This window comes from Nilaparvata lugens, chromosome X (assembly GCF_014356525.2).
Source record: "Nilaparvata lugens isolate BPH chromosome X, ASM1435652v1, whole genome shotgun sequence".
Classification (NCBI taxonomy): Eukaryota; Metazoa; Arthropoda; class Insecta; order Hemiptera; family Delphacidae; genus Nilaparvata; species Nilaparvata lugens.
In genome coordinates, this window is record NC_052518.1 from 102759469 (window position 1) to 102776372 (window position 16904).

Consider the following 16904-nt stretch of genomic DNA (forward strand, 5'->3'; position numbering starts at 1 on the left):
GCGGGAGAGGTCGTTTGTCTTCAAGACAAACAGAAATGTTAAAACAGAAATCAATAAACACGAAACTTGTCGAGAGCTTCAGGAAAGCTTGACGCTCAGGGTCGATATTTGAATGAATTCTCAAGGGTAACATTTATTTCTTCAAGATTTCAGTTAACCAAAAATCAGCTCGGGTAGACAACTTCAGCACGTCAAGTTTTCACTTCGTCAAGTTCCTGTAGCTTTCAGAAATGTATTTATTGAAAACAAGAATATGTGGAAGCAACAGGTCAATGATCCATTACATTAATCGTTTGAAAAACAAAGAAAATTTGAAGTACAACTAAACAAATTAATTAGAAATAAGAAAATTAAATGTAGAAACATTTATGATGATGATTATAAATATATATTTAAAGGCAGAATACTGTATCCTTTTATGCTAAAAATAATCTTTATTTAATCCTTGACCAATATAGAAGGCTTAACCAATGTATCATAAATACCTTCACAAACGATATTCTTATCAATTTAAGTCAAAATAGAATAGCTTATTAGTCTTTAACTAGGTGCTATAAAAATCAAGAAAAAATTATAAATATAATATAATAATCAATAATAAAATACAATTACATCAAGTGATTATACAATCTTAAGTATTGCACCAAATACTAAAATGAAGAATGAATGGAATGAAATATACTTGGAAATAAGATTAATTCTCCCAGACTCTATGGATCAACGACAGTTCAACTCTCCCATACTTCCTTCCATCCAGTAGGGCATCTCCAACTTCACGACAAAACCGACTCCCAGAAAGGTAAAATAAGTCAATTCTGTCCGCAACCGTATTGAACAGCCTGGGCAGCCGATTCATTGGAGCAAAAAAGCCACTCAATGATCTGCTGTAATTTACTCTGAATGAGAATTTAGATCTCCGTGCTATTGGAGATACATAGATATTGATCTGGGCCAACAGCTCTGGTGTATCAACTGAACCATTCAACATTTTATATTTGTCTTGTTATTTTTGTTGATCTTGTTACTATTGTATTCTTTTGAAATTGGTGTATACCGTTGGAAATGTAATAAATAAATGAATAAACAGCTTGTGCAAGAACACCAGATCAATCACAGAACGTCTTACACAGAGAGGATCAATATTGAAGATTCTCTTTTCTGTATAGGGCTACTTTTATAGAAATAGAAAGATAAATAAAAATCTTAGTACCTTTTTTCTGAAATATTTAATCACCATTAAATATTTCAAAAAAGGATACTAAGATTCTTATTTATCTTTCTATTGAAGATTCTGTATAGCTCTCTGCTAAGAAAACCAATTAATAGGACACGGGACACTAAATCTCTTATAGAACAAGTGTCTCAAAAATCTCTTCTGTATCCTCTCCAAGTCCTCCTGAGGATTTATGATACAATTCCAGTGGATATAGTATCATATATTCAATTCTAAAACTATCTGAATTGCACGTAAATCATTATCAAAATATGAGTTTTGACATTTTTGAAGAGGCTGCCTAAATATAGATAATAATCTGTCTGGTTCACGCTGTTGAGAACATTTTATTTTCAACGTGGTATAAACACTAGTTGAAAATTGATAAGGATGCTGTTGGGAGGACCCTTTTGATGTGCCATACATTCCAATTCTGTACCAAGTCCGGTGCCTTTTATAAACAATTAGATGATTTTGTTTATAACTCAATATCTGGAACATATCGACTGATCCATGATTGACTCTCAAAGATCAACACGACTTGACGTATCTTCTCCATAAAACTCTGATAACAATTTCTAAACAAAGTTCGTTCTATTCTCTTCAATCATGAGAAGCCATCAAACTGTGAATTTCCCAGTTGGTATCATTCAGAGGAATGGTAGAGATCCAATTTTCCCTTTCTTCATAAATGTTTATTAAATAGTGTTTGTAAGCAACTAGAAATATTGAAAGGTTGAATTCAAACGTAATTTTATATCAGCGATTATTATCTGCAACTGCTATTATGGTAGAGTTTCATTTTTCTCCTATATCTTTATATAATGTTCATTATCTTTATCTTAGGGCCGTTTGCACAGTCAAAGCTTAAACTCGATTCAATCAGCTGGTGGCTTAAACTCAAAATGAAACACATTATAACAAACTAGACTTGATATGGATTTAATCCAGTTTAAAATGAAATTTAGTTTAAACTGTCACTGTGCAAACGGCCCTTAATGTTCTTTAAATTAATCTATAATGTTCTATAATGTCTATAATAATTATCTATAATGTTCTTTACCTTAATGTTCATTAAGAGCAATGTTATAATTTGGAAAAAGGGCTGAGACAGGCACTTCGTTCTAGCGTGTTTCGGACGCTATTTTCCAACCGATAATCATGAAAATGGTACCAAATTGTTCAGAAAGATTTGGACATCTCGCGCCTTACCGCCAAGTTTTGATATCACTTACCAAATTTTTTCTATTGAACGTCAAACTTTGCCAAATTTTCTACAAGTTCATCGAATTTTATAGTTGGAAAATTGGAATTTAGAGGTAAGGCGCGAGATGTCCAAATCTTTCTGAACAACTTGGTAACATTTTCATGATTATCGGTTGGAAAATACCGTCCTAAACACGCTAGAACGAAGTACCTACACAGTACTCTCAATCGAGAAAGCTTCAATTCCGTACTATACTGGGTTCTTGTCAAAAATATCACTCATATAATAAAGGGTACTACAAGTTTTCATATTGTTTTTATTAATTTGTAAAAACGTAGCCCATTCAAGTGAAGTGTTCAAATATAATTTATTATATGTGTATATATAAAAAAGTGATATTTTTGACAACAACTCAGTGTTTTCATCATTGATAGATATCATAACATCTCATCAGCAATAGTATCTGAAGTTTATTGAATAGTTTGTAAGAAACTAGAAATATTAAAAGATTAAATTCAAATGTGATTTTATAACAACAATTATTATATCTGCAAGCTGTATCAGTGGAAAATGTTGTCAATAATTTTGTTCTTCTCAATTGCAGGCGGAGGAGTTCTTCGAAGATTTTCTATCAAATGTCGGAAACTCGATAAATCCTGAAAATCTCAAAACATCGCAATCTTTGACTCTACCCGATCTTGATGTGAGTAGTCTTCACACCTGATTCTTTATACGATTCACTTGAATTTCAATTAGGCTATAAAGCTGTTTTCTTTGCCAAATTGTCTTAAATCATGCTTTTCTTTTATAACTATTTTTATTCTTATTACTCCACTGTTTAACGTGATTTAACTTCATGCTGTTATACGAATAGGTACTGTATTTCGTTCATGTTATCCACTCCACTATCTGCTAATAGCATTATTATTTGTGGTCTTAGCTGCGGGTTTATTGTATGATGTTAGGTAAACTAAAAATAATAATAATAAATAAATTTATCTCCTTTAAAAAATACAATCAAGCAATTGAAACATAAAAAGTACAAAATATCCACAATACAATAGGCTTATGAAAAAATATGGAATTCAATTCTATTGGAAATTAACCTACTCAACTATGGGAAACCCATGTACTAGAGTAGGTGTTAGTAGTAGTAATAGATTGTGGGTGGGGGTACAAACTGCTAATACGTTGGGTAAGTGAGCTCACATATTATTGTTTGAGACTATGTTTTCTATATGATGTCCTTCAGTTGAAATAATCCAGCTCTTAGCGGCAGTTTTGAACTTCTTGGGTTTTCTATAGACTTGATTTGTGCAGGAAGCAGATTGTGGAGTTTTGGTGCTAGGTGGTTGAAGTGTCGTTGATATATTGCCTTCCTAGCCACGTTCCTAATAAGAAAGTTTCTGTTTCTTGTGTTATGAGTGTGGTTCCCATGTTGAAAGCTTTCCGGGTTTTTGTGTAGTCTGCAAATTATTTCCAAGGAGTAGAGCTGTCTTATGTCCATCACACCAAACTCATTGTAGAGCTGGTCTGACGGATAACGAGGTGGCCTCTGCTTGATGATCTTCATTATCAGTTTTTGCACTTTTAAGAGGGGGTCAAGGTGCACGTAGTTTGTTCCCCCCATCCTACAATCCCATAGGTAAGCAGAGACTGAACTAAGGAATAGTAGACCATCTTCATGCACTTCTCATCAATCAATATTCTCAGCATTTTAAACTTGTGAATGGTCTTTCTCAGCTTCTTGCAGAGGTTATCTATATGATAGTCCCACCGTAGAAAAGAATCCACTATAACTCCAAGATATTTAATTGTCGGTTTTCTGTGGAAAGTGAATGCAGTACTGTTGGAAAGGTTGACTGTTAAGAGATTCCCTGTAGGCTGTCCATGCTTTTATGTTGCTGAGAAAGTTGGAAAGTTGGTTTTGTCATAGTTAAGGGAGAGCAGATTCTGATTGAGCCAATGTGAGATATTCTCTAGTCCCATTTCAGCCTTATTCTATGTTATTGTCCAGGTTGGCCCCGAAAACAAAATAACTGTGTCATCAGCAAAGGTGGTGATATTTCCTCCAAATTCCATACTGCACAGAGGATTTATATAAATGAAGAAGAGTATAGGGCCAAGTTTTCAAGGAAATCTTGTATGAAGAACATAAATAAATCTAACGAGAAATTCATTTTTTGATGACGATGGTCTATAATCTAGAGTATCAGGTAGTTCAATTCTTTTTGAACCATTACAGTTACAATTATTGATCTACAAATAGATAATAAAATACTCGTTGTGACATATCCACATATCCACATTGTACAGAGAGTACAGTGATTGATACTCTCTGATACTGCATCACCAGTACGTGTCAATTTCAATAGTTTTCACTTTATTATTTATTCTTTATTGATTCATACAATAAGTACATCATCGAAATGATAGGGAGAGGAAAAATAAGGTAACCTTGTGCTATTCCTCTCCCAAATTAAGATAAGGTTACACATAGTCCGAAATAGGTTGAGTCTTGTTGTAGTTCACTTCACAAAATGTTTACTCCTTAATAATTTCCACAACGTAGATTTTTAAATTTGTTATCTTTAAACTTGTAACAAACACAACATATATTCATGTATTTTTTCTCTATAAGATCATGTCCATACTCTGCGATAGCGGAAGGCGACCTGTACATTTGTCCAAGTCAATGAGCTCTTATTGAGGATGTTTATTATAAGCGATGCGGCAGTAGCGCAGCCAGGATTAGTTTGAAATAGAGGAGGGGGGGGGTTAACCGAACATTTTGGGTTCCCTATTTTTTTTTTTAACATCTTTATTGCCCATAAAAACAAAATACAAAATAAAAAACTTACAAAAGAAATATTCTAGATTTTAATAATATATTATGCTATTTTACGAATAAATTAAAATTACATGGCACCACCCAGCAAGTGCAAAACCCTGACCGCTGAGTGAGAGTATCAGCTGTTTAGACAATATAAAAATTTATTTACTAATAATCAAAGCTACAAAAAATCGAAGTTAACAATAAATTACTAGTAATTATAATATTTGACTGATGTCGAAGAAAAATTTTTGTATCACCCACTTATTTATCTGCTCCATCCTCTGTCTACCCCTATTAGAAAGATATTCTGACAATGCATTTGGCATGATATTTATTATTTTTGAGCTAAGATACCCCAATTGTCTTCGCACTATTGTCAAATCTGAATAGTTAATATTATAAATGTTATGAGATGTAACTCTCAGGCTATTGACCTTAGTGACCTTGTAAACATGAATTTGATATTGATAGGGGAGGGGTCTGTGTTGAAAAATTAGAAGGACGGTGACTACTCTCACAAAATTGTTTTGAAAAAGTTCAATCACTGAGAATTTATTTGAAAATTGTATAATTATTCCACTTTCCTTTCCATTAGTTTCAATACCTATGAGTATCAAGTTATGAGGGGACTTGCAACCATTTTTTCTCTCACATTCCTTCTCTATCCTCCCTGTTTCTCACTGTTCCACAAGTTTTTCTCTCCAAACGTTTTCGCCTTCATCTGATTTTTATATTATTATTATTATTATTATTATATTATTATTATTATTATTATTATTATTATTATTGTTATTATTATTGTTATTCATGGCGCTTAGTTGTGTATATGTGAGCTTCATTAAAACTCACACAACATGCCACCTGTCAATTACATATATTCTTACATACAAGACTGGTTTTATTCAATACATTTTCCAATATATTAATTTTCTCAAAACCTATACGTCTAAACTACCAGACAAGGGCCTCATTCCCTCTTCAACACTATAGGGACAACTCTTTAATAGTATATCATTATTTTATTTTTGAATACTTTCAAATTAGTCTCCGTTTTCAAATCGTTTTTCAAAGAGTTATATATTTTTATGCCTGAATATAATGCTCCCTTCTCATAGGCGGTAAGTCTGTGCTTGGGCAAATAAAGATTGTTGTTACGCTGAGGAAACCTGTGAATGGGATGGTTGTCAGCAATTATCTCACTATTTCTTTTCATGTACATTAAAATGTCAACCATATAAAAGCCGGAAGGGTTAAAAGGTTGAGTCTGCCAAATATGGGCCTGCAAGAGTCTCTCCTCCCAGAGTGAGTTAAATTCCTGATCACTCTTTTTTGAATTCTAAAAATGTTTAATGTTTATTGGAAACCATGATGGAGAGATATGGAAACCATAATGGAAACATGGTTCTTAGCGAACTAAGGGGTGAGTTGAGTTTCACTTTATCACGTTCTCAGTTAATCACGAATCAGCCGGGCTGGAGCGTCTCAGTAGGTCGAGATTTCAGTTCCTCAAGCTCCTGTTGCTTTCACAAAGTCTAGCCTTCTTATCGATTAGAGAATATGAAAAATAGAAATGTAGGATTCTCTCCCGTAAAATCAACATCGCCCAGAGTCATTGATATTTTGAAAACATTTAACCATGGATGCCTGTTATATTATTTTAAAGTTATGAGGGGACTTCAACCTTTTTTTTCTTTTTCATTCTTTCTCTATCCTCCCTGTTTCTCACTGTTCCACAAGTTTTTCTCTCCAAACGTTTTCGCCTTCATCTGATTTTTATATTATTATTATTATTATTATTATTATTATTATTATTATTATTATTATTATTATTATTATTGTTATTCATGGCGCTTAGTTGTGTATATGTGAGCTTCATTAAAACTCACACAACATGCCACCTGTCAATTACATATATTCTTACATACAAGACTGGTTTTATTCAATACATTTTCCAATATATTAATTTTCTTAGAACCTATACGTCTAAACTACCAGACAAGGACCTCATTCCCTCTTCAACACTATAGGGACAACTCTTTAATAGTATATCATTTATTTTATTTTTGAATACTTTCAAATTAGTCTCCGTTTTCAAATCGTTTTTCAAAGAGTTATATATTTTTATGTCTGAATATAATGCTCCCTTCTCATAGGCGGTAAGTCTGTGCTTGGGCAAATAAAGATTGTTGTTACGCTGAGGAAACCTGTGAATGGGATGGTTGTCAGCAATTATCTCACTATTTCTTTTCATTTACATTAAAATGTCAACCATATAAAAGCCGGAAGGGTTAAAAGGTTGAGTCTGCCAAATATGGGCCTGCAAGAGTCTCTCCTCCCAGAGTGAGTTAAATTCCTGATCACTCTTTTTTGAATTCTAAAAATGTTTAATGTTTATTGGAAACCATGATGGAGAGATATGGAAACCATAATGGAAACATGGTTCTTAGCGAACTAAGGGGTGAGTTGAGTTTCACTTTATCACGTTCTCAGTTAATCACGAATCAGCCGGGCTGGAGCGTCTCAGTAGGTCGAGATTTCAGTTCCTCAAGCTCCTGTTGCTTTCACAAAGTCTAGCCTTCTTATCGATTAGAGAATATGAAAAATAGATATAGAGGATTCTCTCCCGTAAAATCAACATCGCCCAGAGTCATTGATATTTTGAAAACATTTAACCATGGATGCCTGTTATATTATTTTAAAGATAAGAGTGATTTCAACTTTCAACTTACTTGACATTTTCTAAATCCTCAGAGAGTGTTGATGGATGACATACTGTCTTTACTTTTTACAGATGGAATTAAATAGAGAATGCATTTATTCAAATGCTAATTAATATATAATTATTATTTTACGAAAATCCTAAATAAATGCTGTAAATCACCCCGAAGACTTCTGCTACTGCAGACATTGACAACAGGGTTAACAGCTAGATGGAAATTCGATGAGAACTACTATCCAAAAATTATTTGCCAGCCCGGGAATCGAACCCGGTACCTCCCAATTGCTAGTCAGGAATGCTTACCCTTACACCAAACTGACAATCTTTGGATAGCAGCGCTCATTTTATACGAAGCCATAGCTGCCAACCAGTTTACAGATGGAATTAAATGGAGAATGCATTCATTCAAATGCTAATTAATATATAATTATTATTTTACGAAAATCTTAAATAAATGCTGTAAATCACCCCGAAGACTTCTGCTACTGCAGACATTGACAACAGGGTTAACAGCTTGATGGAAATTCGATGAGAACTACTATCCAAAAATTATTTGCCAGCCCGGGAATCGAATCCGGTACCTCCCAATTGCTAGTCAGGAATGCTTACCCTTACACCAAACTGACAATCTTTGGATAGCAGCGCTCATTATATACAAAGCCATAGTGGCCAACCAGTTTACAGATGGAATTAAATAGAGAATGCATTCATTCAAATGCTAATTAATATATAATTATTATTTTATCAAAATCCTAAATAAATGCTGTAAATCACCTTGAAGACTTCTGCTACTGCAGACATTGACAACAGGGTTAACAGCTAGATGGAAATTCGATGAGAACTACTATCCAAAAATTATTTGCCAGCCCGGGAATCGAACCCGGTCTCTCCCAATTGCTAGTAAGATTTTAGTTTAGTTAAGGCAGTTCGGTACACCTTTTTATTTTTTTTAAATTGGATAATCTTTTACAATATAATTGTTAAATCATTATAAGAGTGAGAAAAAGTGGCAACTGAATTTTTTAAGTGGTCTAATGAGCGAGTTATGGGTTGTTGAAGTGCTAAACTCCGTTTTCTTTCCAGATCATAAACGGTTTCGAATTATTTTCCATTGGAGCTTCTTTTAATACATTCAGTATATCATTGGCTTTGTTCTAATGTGCGTTTTCTCGCGATTAATGCCAAAATAAAGAAGTTATCGAATTCACAAAAAATGTTACTTTTCTATTCATGAACGATATGGGGAGTAAAATGTTTTAGTTTGGAAAGATACATTTTTTGAAATTTTAAGAGAAGTTCTAATAATATAGTCGAAACCGTTTATGATCTGGAATGAAAACGGAATCTGGAAAGTTAGCACTTCAACAACCCATAACTCGCTTATTAGACCACTTAAAAATTTCAGTTGCCACTTTTTCTCACTCTTATAATGATCTTAACAATTATATTGAAAAAGATTACCCTATTAAAATAATAAAAAAAGTGTACCGAACAGCCGAAAGGGTGTTACGCCCTTTGAAAGAGTTATAAAGCATAGCAATATGTTTTGCTTTCAAGATGTCTCATTTCTATGTAATTGGAAATTTTGAATTGAAACTACTTTGTACTGTAAAAATCACATGTTTATAAAATCAATTCAAGATGGTTATCTGACTCTTATACCACTTTTGAATTCGACCTTGACTTCCCCCTTCACATAATACTTTCCACCTTTGTTCATCTATTTTGTATAGTTTCTAAATTTTCTTGTCTATACTTGCTTTCAATTTGTTTATCCTGTCTCATATATTATTCATTAATTTTCATTTTGATAGTTACTAAGTTTCTCTTCATTGATTATCGCTTAACGGTTTTCCTGTGCGTATTTGGAATATTGGGCCTGTCTTGTTTCGACCAGTAGAGCTCAACGTTCATTGGTCGACAGCTAATGACCAATGGTAGGGCTTCAACCATAATTTATATTCTGCTACTCAAAATTTAAGTTTTCATTTTACTAGAGATTAATAATGGTGTAACAAACGAAACGAGTATTTCGAATGATTTTTTTAATATAAATTAGAGGTTTTGGCAATATATCAAGTCGTTTAAATGCAATATGGTTACCTCCCACAATATCTTCGACATCTAAACTGCTTATTTGTAATGTGGTTTCAGTTGAGTTTTTGGGCTAATGCCCGGAGTTTTAGCAGTAATAATAATAATAATAATAATATAATAATAATAATAATAATAATAATAATAAATCAATTTATTTGTTCATGAAAAACATACAAATAGAGTTGAGCTTATAATGAGATATTATTGTGCATGTTAAAGTTTCTCAACATCATACAATAACTACATTTTTGAATATACTTATAGAATAAACAAGGAGACAAATTAAAAACAAGTACCATATATATGTATGGTTAATACAGCTGGAACAAAACAATCACGTATTGAATAAGGAGCAGTGTAGTAGTCTATTTAGTAGTGGACACCAATAATTATTAACCTTATTATCTTACATTATATCACATAGTAGAAAAATATCACAGATTGAATTACATATCACATATCATTTCTCTTATCTCTAAAGACTTCACGATGTAAAGAAAAACTCTATTTATCTTCTCCTCTGAAAGATTTGACAACAGTACCATCAACCTGTCCTCATTATTAACTATATTTTGGTAAAATTTACCTAAAAATTGAATTCTACAGCATCTGTACATAGGACAGCGCAACATAAAATGCTCCAGAGTATCCAACTCTCTGTAATTACATATAGGACAATTCTTGGAGTTTTAGCAGTACCTAGTTTTGCAGTTTCAGCAGCAGTTTTGGATTCATGATAATGAAACGCCTGTTGTTTTACCAGCATTGTATGTATTTTATATGAATGAATGACTATCACCTTCACAAGTACATGGGAAATTTATTTGAAATTGATGCATTTTTCAGGCGGATAACACAGAAATGTACATTGACCACCTGATCTCGCTGAACTCGGGATCCTCCGCCCCGGATCCAATCAAAGCCGAGCCTCCTCAATACTCGGAAGCCGACCTTCATGCCTTGGCAAAGGACCGTCAGAAAAAAGATAATCACAACATGAGTAAGGAATAACCTTCATACACTTTCCATGGGAACGACAAACTTATGTAATGTCGAGCTCCGGTGTGAATATCAACTCTTCCATTGATAAAATCCTTGTAGAAATCCTATTGTTCCGCGCCGTCTTGATTATGCTAAATAGACTTTTATCTCAGCTCGAATTCAGAGCATCTGTAAATTCTGTAACTGTCTTATCAATTAACATCCGGTCTCATGTTAAACTCCTTTTGTTTTTAGTTTTTTATACAAGTCTCAGCCATATACCTTGAACAAGTACTACCTATTTTCCACCATTCATCTCTTCCAATAAATTACAAACAAAATTCGTGTAAGATTCAACTGGACTGACACCTCAAAGCACCGCTTGCTTTGTGAAAACACTTCCAAAAACAACACGTCTCACTGGAACCTCTATGGGTTCCATAATTTAAACGATGATGAGTACACAGTACTTTATCAAATAGTTATCAATAAAAGCATCACGGGGGTGAAAAGAGAAGAAAATTCTCTACAAGATAATGAGTGCACGGATCAAATTTATTTATTACACAATTTTTACATGAAATCACTTGATAGAGCAAAGCTCTAGTGATGTATGGAACGTCAACTTAATATAAATGCAAACAATGAAGAATGAATGAATGGATGATACATATCACATTATACATCTTAGGATATGTATAGCATCAAGCTCCAGTGGAGATTTTTTCAAAAAAATCCTCAATTTTATATGGACAAATATTCAAAAGACTATATTTAAGGCTTTCTTTGAAACAATCATGGGTCGCACTGTCTTGAAATTCAATAAAAGAAGAGATGAAAGAAAATATAGTTTTCCTACAGTTACCTTAAAAGTGATCATTCCTGCACTGATTACAGAACGCAAAGAATCACTTTTCCGCTCCAGTGCGCAAAGTAGTACTTTGCGTACTCTTAATACTTTGTGTATTATCTTGCAGCCATCCCAATCAGCTGTTGCCATTGTTGGCGTGTATTTTGAATGCGAATTTGTTCTATCTATATTTTTTCTGATTTTCAAATAAGAAAAAATGAGAACAAATTAAATTATACATTTTGAATATTATTAATTATTTCAAAAAATATTTTTTCATTCATAAATTGATTGCGTGAAAAATTATTTATAAATTGAGATCTACTCAAAATTATTCAAATTTTCAAATTAATTGGATTAATTTAATTTTTAATTTGAATAAATGATCGATTATTAATTTTCAATTGGATTATAAAGTTTAAATAAATTATTGAAGTTGTTATTAATAACAAAATTATACAGACAAACATTTGATGGATTTCAGCCATAATTTTACCCATAATCAACCACTTCTCATATATTCAATGGTAACTGTAGGAAAAATTTAATGTGAAATACGTGCGCAAAGTTACTCTGCAGCTGCACTCAAGAAACCATTCCGCCCTCGCCTACGGCTCGTGCGTAAACGTTTCTTTCGGTGCAGCAAACTGTCACTTTGCGTACTAGTTGCACAAATAACTAATTTGTTTCATTATTATAAAAGCATCACGGGAGTGAAAAGTGGAGAAACTATCTACAGCCTTTCGAATTTTTCATCTCACTTATTTCACAAGATACGCAACTCTGAATAAAGAAATTTGCGATTTTGTTGCATGGAAATATAAGGACCAAATTCACTCAAGAAAGAATTTATCTTTTTCTCAACTAATTTGACATATAATATATGATTTCAATCAGTTGTGGTGAATAATAAGTTCTATTTTTCTGGCTCTAAATTTTGTAAAATTACGTGAACATTTTTCAATTATTAGTGATTTCAGTGTAATATTTTTGTTTTCTATTCAGTTTCTCAACCTTCAAAATTCAAAATTCTTAGTTTCTGTTGTTTTTGAGTGAAAAAGAACTAAATTTCAGAAAAGTGGGATCATAACCTAATTTCGGACTTTTAAATTATCTAAATTTGGGAGAGAAATAGTACAAGGAGTATCCTTAGTTTTTCTCTCCTTTGGGAGAGAAATAGTACAAGGAGTATCCTTAGTTTTTCTCTCCCATTCAGTGTTTCTTGTAAAAATTAGAATAATAAAATAAAATAAAATAAATAAATAAACCGTCTTGACGAGCTGAGAAGAATGAGATATGGTACTAGGAGATCCGATCATTATTTCAAAAGTAATAAGTGTTTAAAGTTTAGGAAAACGTATACACCGTTATTGGTAGACATGAGCTAAACTCACTCACTAAATTTTCTTACAAAAAGGCTTCTGACAATGCTCTTCCAATTATTGGAATCGAAGTAATTACTACACTGTCAACAAGACAATTTTCTTACTGGAGAAAGCAACTCAGGTTTCAGATATAAATATTCTCATTCTAGTCAGGTATACTCAATTTACTCAGGTCTACCATATAAAATTGAAAAATGTATTTGATGCTTTTTGAACTTACTTTGACAAGTACCTACACTAGGAAGATAATTAAAAACTCTTCAGAATTCCTTATTGTGGATGACAGGAAAATACGATAACTTATATTAATCACTCATAAAAAACTTAAGCTGCTGATTTCAGATTCATAATCATGGAAAAAATATTCTTAGTCATATTCTGATTACCATACTGATGATACAGTGAAATGGAACTTTTATGGTCTGAATAATATTCATGAATTCCGTGTCATATTACAAAGAACATTCCTGTTAATAATATTAGAGAATTAGTTACTTGAGTTTGATTTTATTACCAGTTTACCTTATAGGGGCTCTGAGCAGTAATAGGTGTGGAATGCTTTTGAATTACAAATTAAATCACGTGTGATTTTCATAATTGTAAAACGCAGGTTTTCGTCAATGAAACAATAAGCTCCATTGCTTCAGAATAAGAATGAGTTTTTTGAATCAGTCATGCTATCATGGAAAAATATTAACCAAAACAAAAATAGAAACTAAGAGTATCATATTCTCTTTGGAGCTACCAAATAGTAAATAGTTTTCAGTTTATAAGATAGACCTAATCATGAATCTATTTGAATCTTGTTACCTCTCACAATAACTTCTGATAAATTAGGAAAGAGTTCCAATTGTATGAAAAGTTGATTGAAATTTTTAACAAATATTTTTGATAAATATTTATGATATTTTTTAATATTATGAATTCACATTTTATAAGAAAATAAAAGTTTCCTCATCACGTTGTTAAGGAATTTGGAAACTGTTATAGATTTGGATAAAAGCTATCATATATTTTTCTCAGTTTCTGTGATTAAGCTCCATTCCAATTGTCCAAGAAAATAGAAACAGGCCCCTCAGGAAATCCAGTTTCAGTTGAAAACGTTTTTCTAGAACGTTATGTTTTATGTGGAACTAAAATATAGTTGGGAAATCTTGTATTATTTTAATAGCCTACCCCCAAACACAAATTTATAGATTTCGTATATCCATTACAGAAAAGTATACATGCAGATAAACCCTCTTGAATATAGTCTTCTCCGTACGTTCCGTTACATGAATTGTATTTTTCATTGCAACAATGTAATTTTTGGATTAAAGATAATTTCAGTTTGGATTTGAAGATATTTTCAGTTTGAATTTGGAGATCTTATTCAACAAAGATCTTGTTGAAAAATCAGAGCTTCATCTCAAATCAAACACGCATGTGCGAACACTTGAGAAGCAAAATCCAGCTGGGTAGTTAATTAAGAGTATGATAATCAGGACTAGTTGAACAAAAGTGAGTTAATAATACGTTGAGAGGTCCTGGAGCCACATAAGAGAAATTCATTCAATCAATATTGTAGCCAAAGAGAACAAAAATTAATTACAATACAGACTAGCATCAAAAACTATCGCAGCAACAATACAACCAAAAGCTAAATTACAACGTTGTTTGATGCTAGTTACTTTGTGGTCCGTCTATAGCCCAGCTAGTAATTATCTGAGAGTTTTGCAGTTAATAAATGGTTACTATATACAAATAACGTAGGTACATGCTATTCAAATGATCCTTCACCTACTAAACGTAATTTCATTAAACACTAACCTGGGAAACCGTTGTTACATGCAATAGACTACAATGCAAGATCAGCATGTGAAATCTACTATTTTAACTACCATTATTTGCAGAGAGAAAATGACGATTCTTCTACTAATAATATATTATATTTTTATTCTTAATAAAACTATACAGTGTCTGTGAGTGGAATATCAAAACCTACTGCAGCTGATTGAATTCTGTAGCTATGAAACTGATTTTATTTCTGAAAATTCGAGAGAATCTCTAAAAATGAGAAAATATTAATATCTTGTTGATTGAAATTCACAATATTGAGTTTTTATTGTATACTAGCAGGTCACCCGTGCTCCGCAAGGGTTCAATTAAAAACTTGATAAACTGAAAACTTGACCTACTGAAATCTTGAAGAATCTAAGGCCTATAACCATCCTCGGTATTTTGAGAATCTTCATGCAAATTTTCAAGTTAATCAGTCCAATGTAGTTCAGACGTGAAGATGCGTCATCCATGTATTCCTATCACGTAAGTGATAGCCAATTTTTTCCATTATTATAATATAATAGATAACTGGAAACTGTAGAAGACATAATACTTGAAAACCTCACAGTATCATATTGATTTTTCAATACATCAATTTTAGTATTTATGACAACAATGTAGGCTATGTTGTATAAAATTCCCCATGTCCCATGAATAAAATTTGAACATTAATTCTGAAAATGAAGGAAAGTTCTAGAAGGAAGATTGAAATTTGGAAAATTCTAGAAGGAAAGTTGAAATTTGGGCTTCGAGGTGCACGAGATTTTATTGTTCTGTATTTTTAGAATCTATGTGCAAAATTTGGAGAACTAAATCATTCCCGTTTTACCGGTATGCAATCCACAAGTTGACATGTTTTGATACGAACAAACACAACCCTACTCTCTCTTATTATATAGAAGAGGATATTTTTTAAACTGACCTGCCTTAAAAACACCCTCTCCTTTCCTGAAGTCTGGGTGTCACAAGCTTGAAAAAATTATACCATTTCTCATTTTTTTAACAATTCGATTGAACTCAATATTAATTCTTTATTGTAGTGAGCGTTTATACATATACCCATGGTCATCGTAAGGTAAGAGAAAATATCACAGATTTACAGAACAATAAAATTACAGTCATACAATAAACTAGTAGTTCTGTGAATAGTAGACCTCGCGCAGTTATAAACCACAGCCTTCTCTAATACTGTCAATCAGAGTAAATTATGTCCTGTCCTGTCGTGTCGGCGAGATATCAGTGTGTAAAAAACTAATGGATGTTTGGGTTGTTGTACCGACAATGCTAATTATTTATTGTCAACATCTATGCTACTATCATTAAAAGCTTACCGAGTTGAAAGCAGAGAAAAATCGGGAGAAAATACTATGCTATTTCGAGTTATCAATTGCATGCCTCATTGAATGCAATTAATAGTCCACACAACAGCTGATTTTTTACCAAGTAATATTGAGATATTAATTGTATGCGTCATTGAATGCAATTAATAGTCCACACAACAGCTGATATTTTACCAAGTGACATTGAGATATTAATTGTATGCATCATTGCATGCAATTTATAATCCACTCGACAGCTGGTTTATGATGAATAATTCTATAGTCTGATTTTTACTCTAATATTGGTGTATGAAGGAGGATCCTTTTCCTTTTATATTATCCTTGAAATGCAAAATTTCCAAAAACCTTATATATACGTCGACGCGCAATTTAAAAAGGAACGAAATACCTGTCAAATTTCATGAAAATCTATTACCGCGTTTCACCGTAAATGCGGAACATATCAACATTTGAAC

General features: G+C 32.5%; 1 protein-coding gene across 1 annotated transcript in view; it reads left to right on the top strand.

Moving 5' to 3' along the window:
* Window positions 1-16904, top strand: part of LOC111046311 (transcription factor E3) — a 173578-nt gene that overhangs the window by 137120 nt on the left and 19554 nt on the right. The window contains 2 exon segments of the mRNA XM_039442877.1: window positions 3025-3123; window positions 10919-11072. Coding sequence (XP_039298811.1) covers window positions 3025-3123; window positions 10919-11072 — 253 coding nt within the window.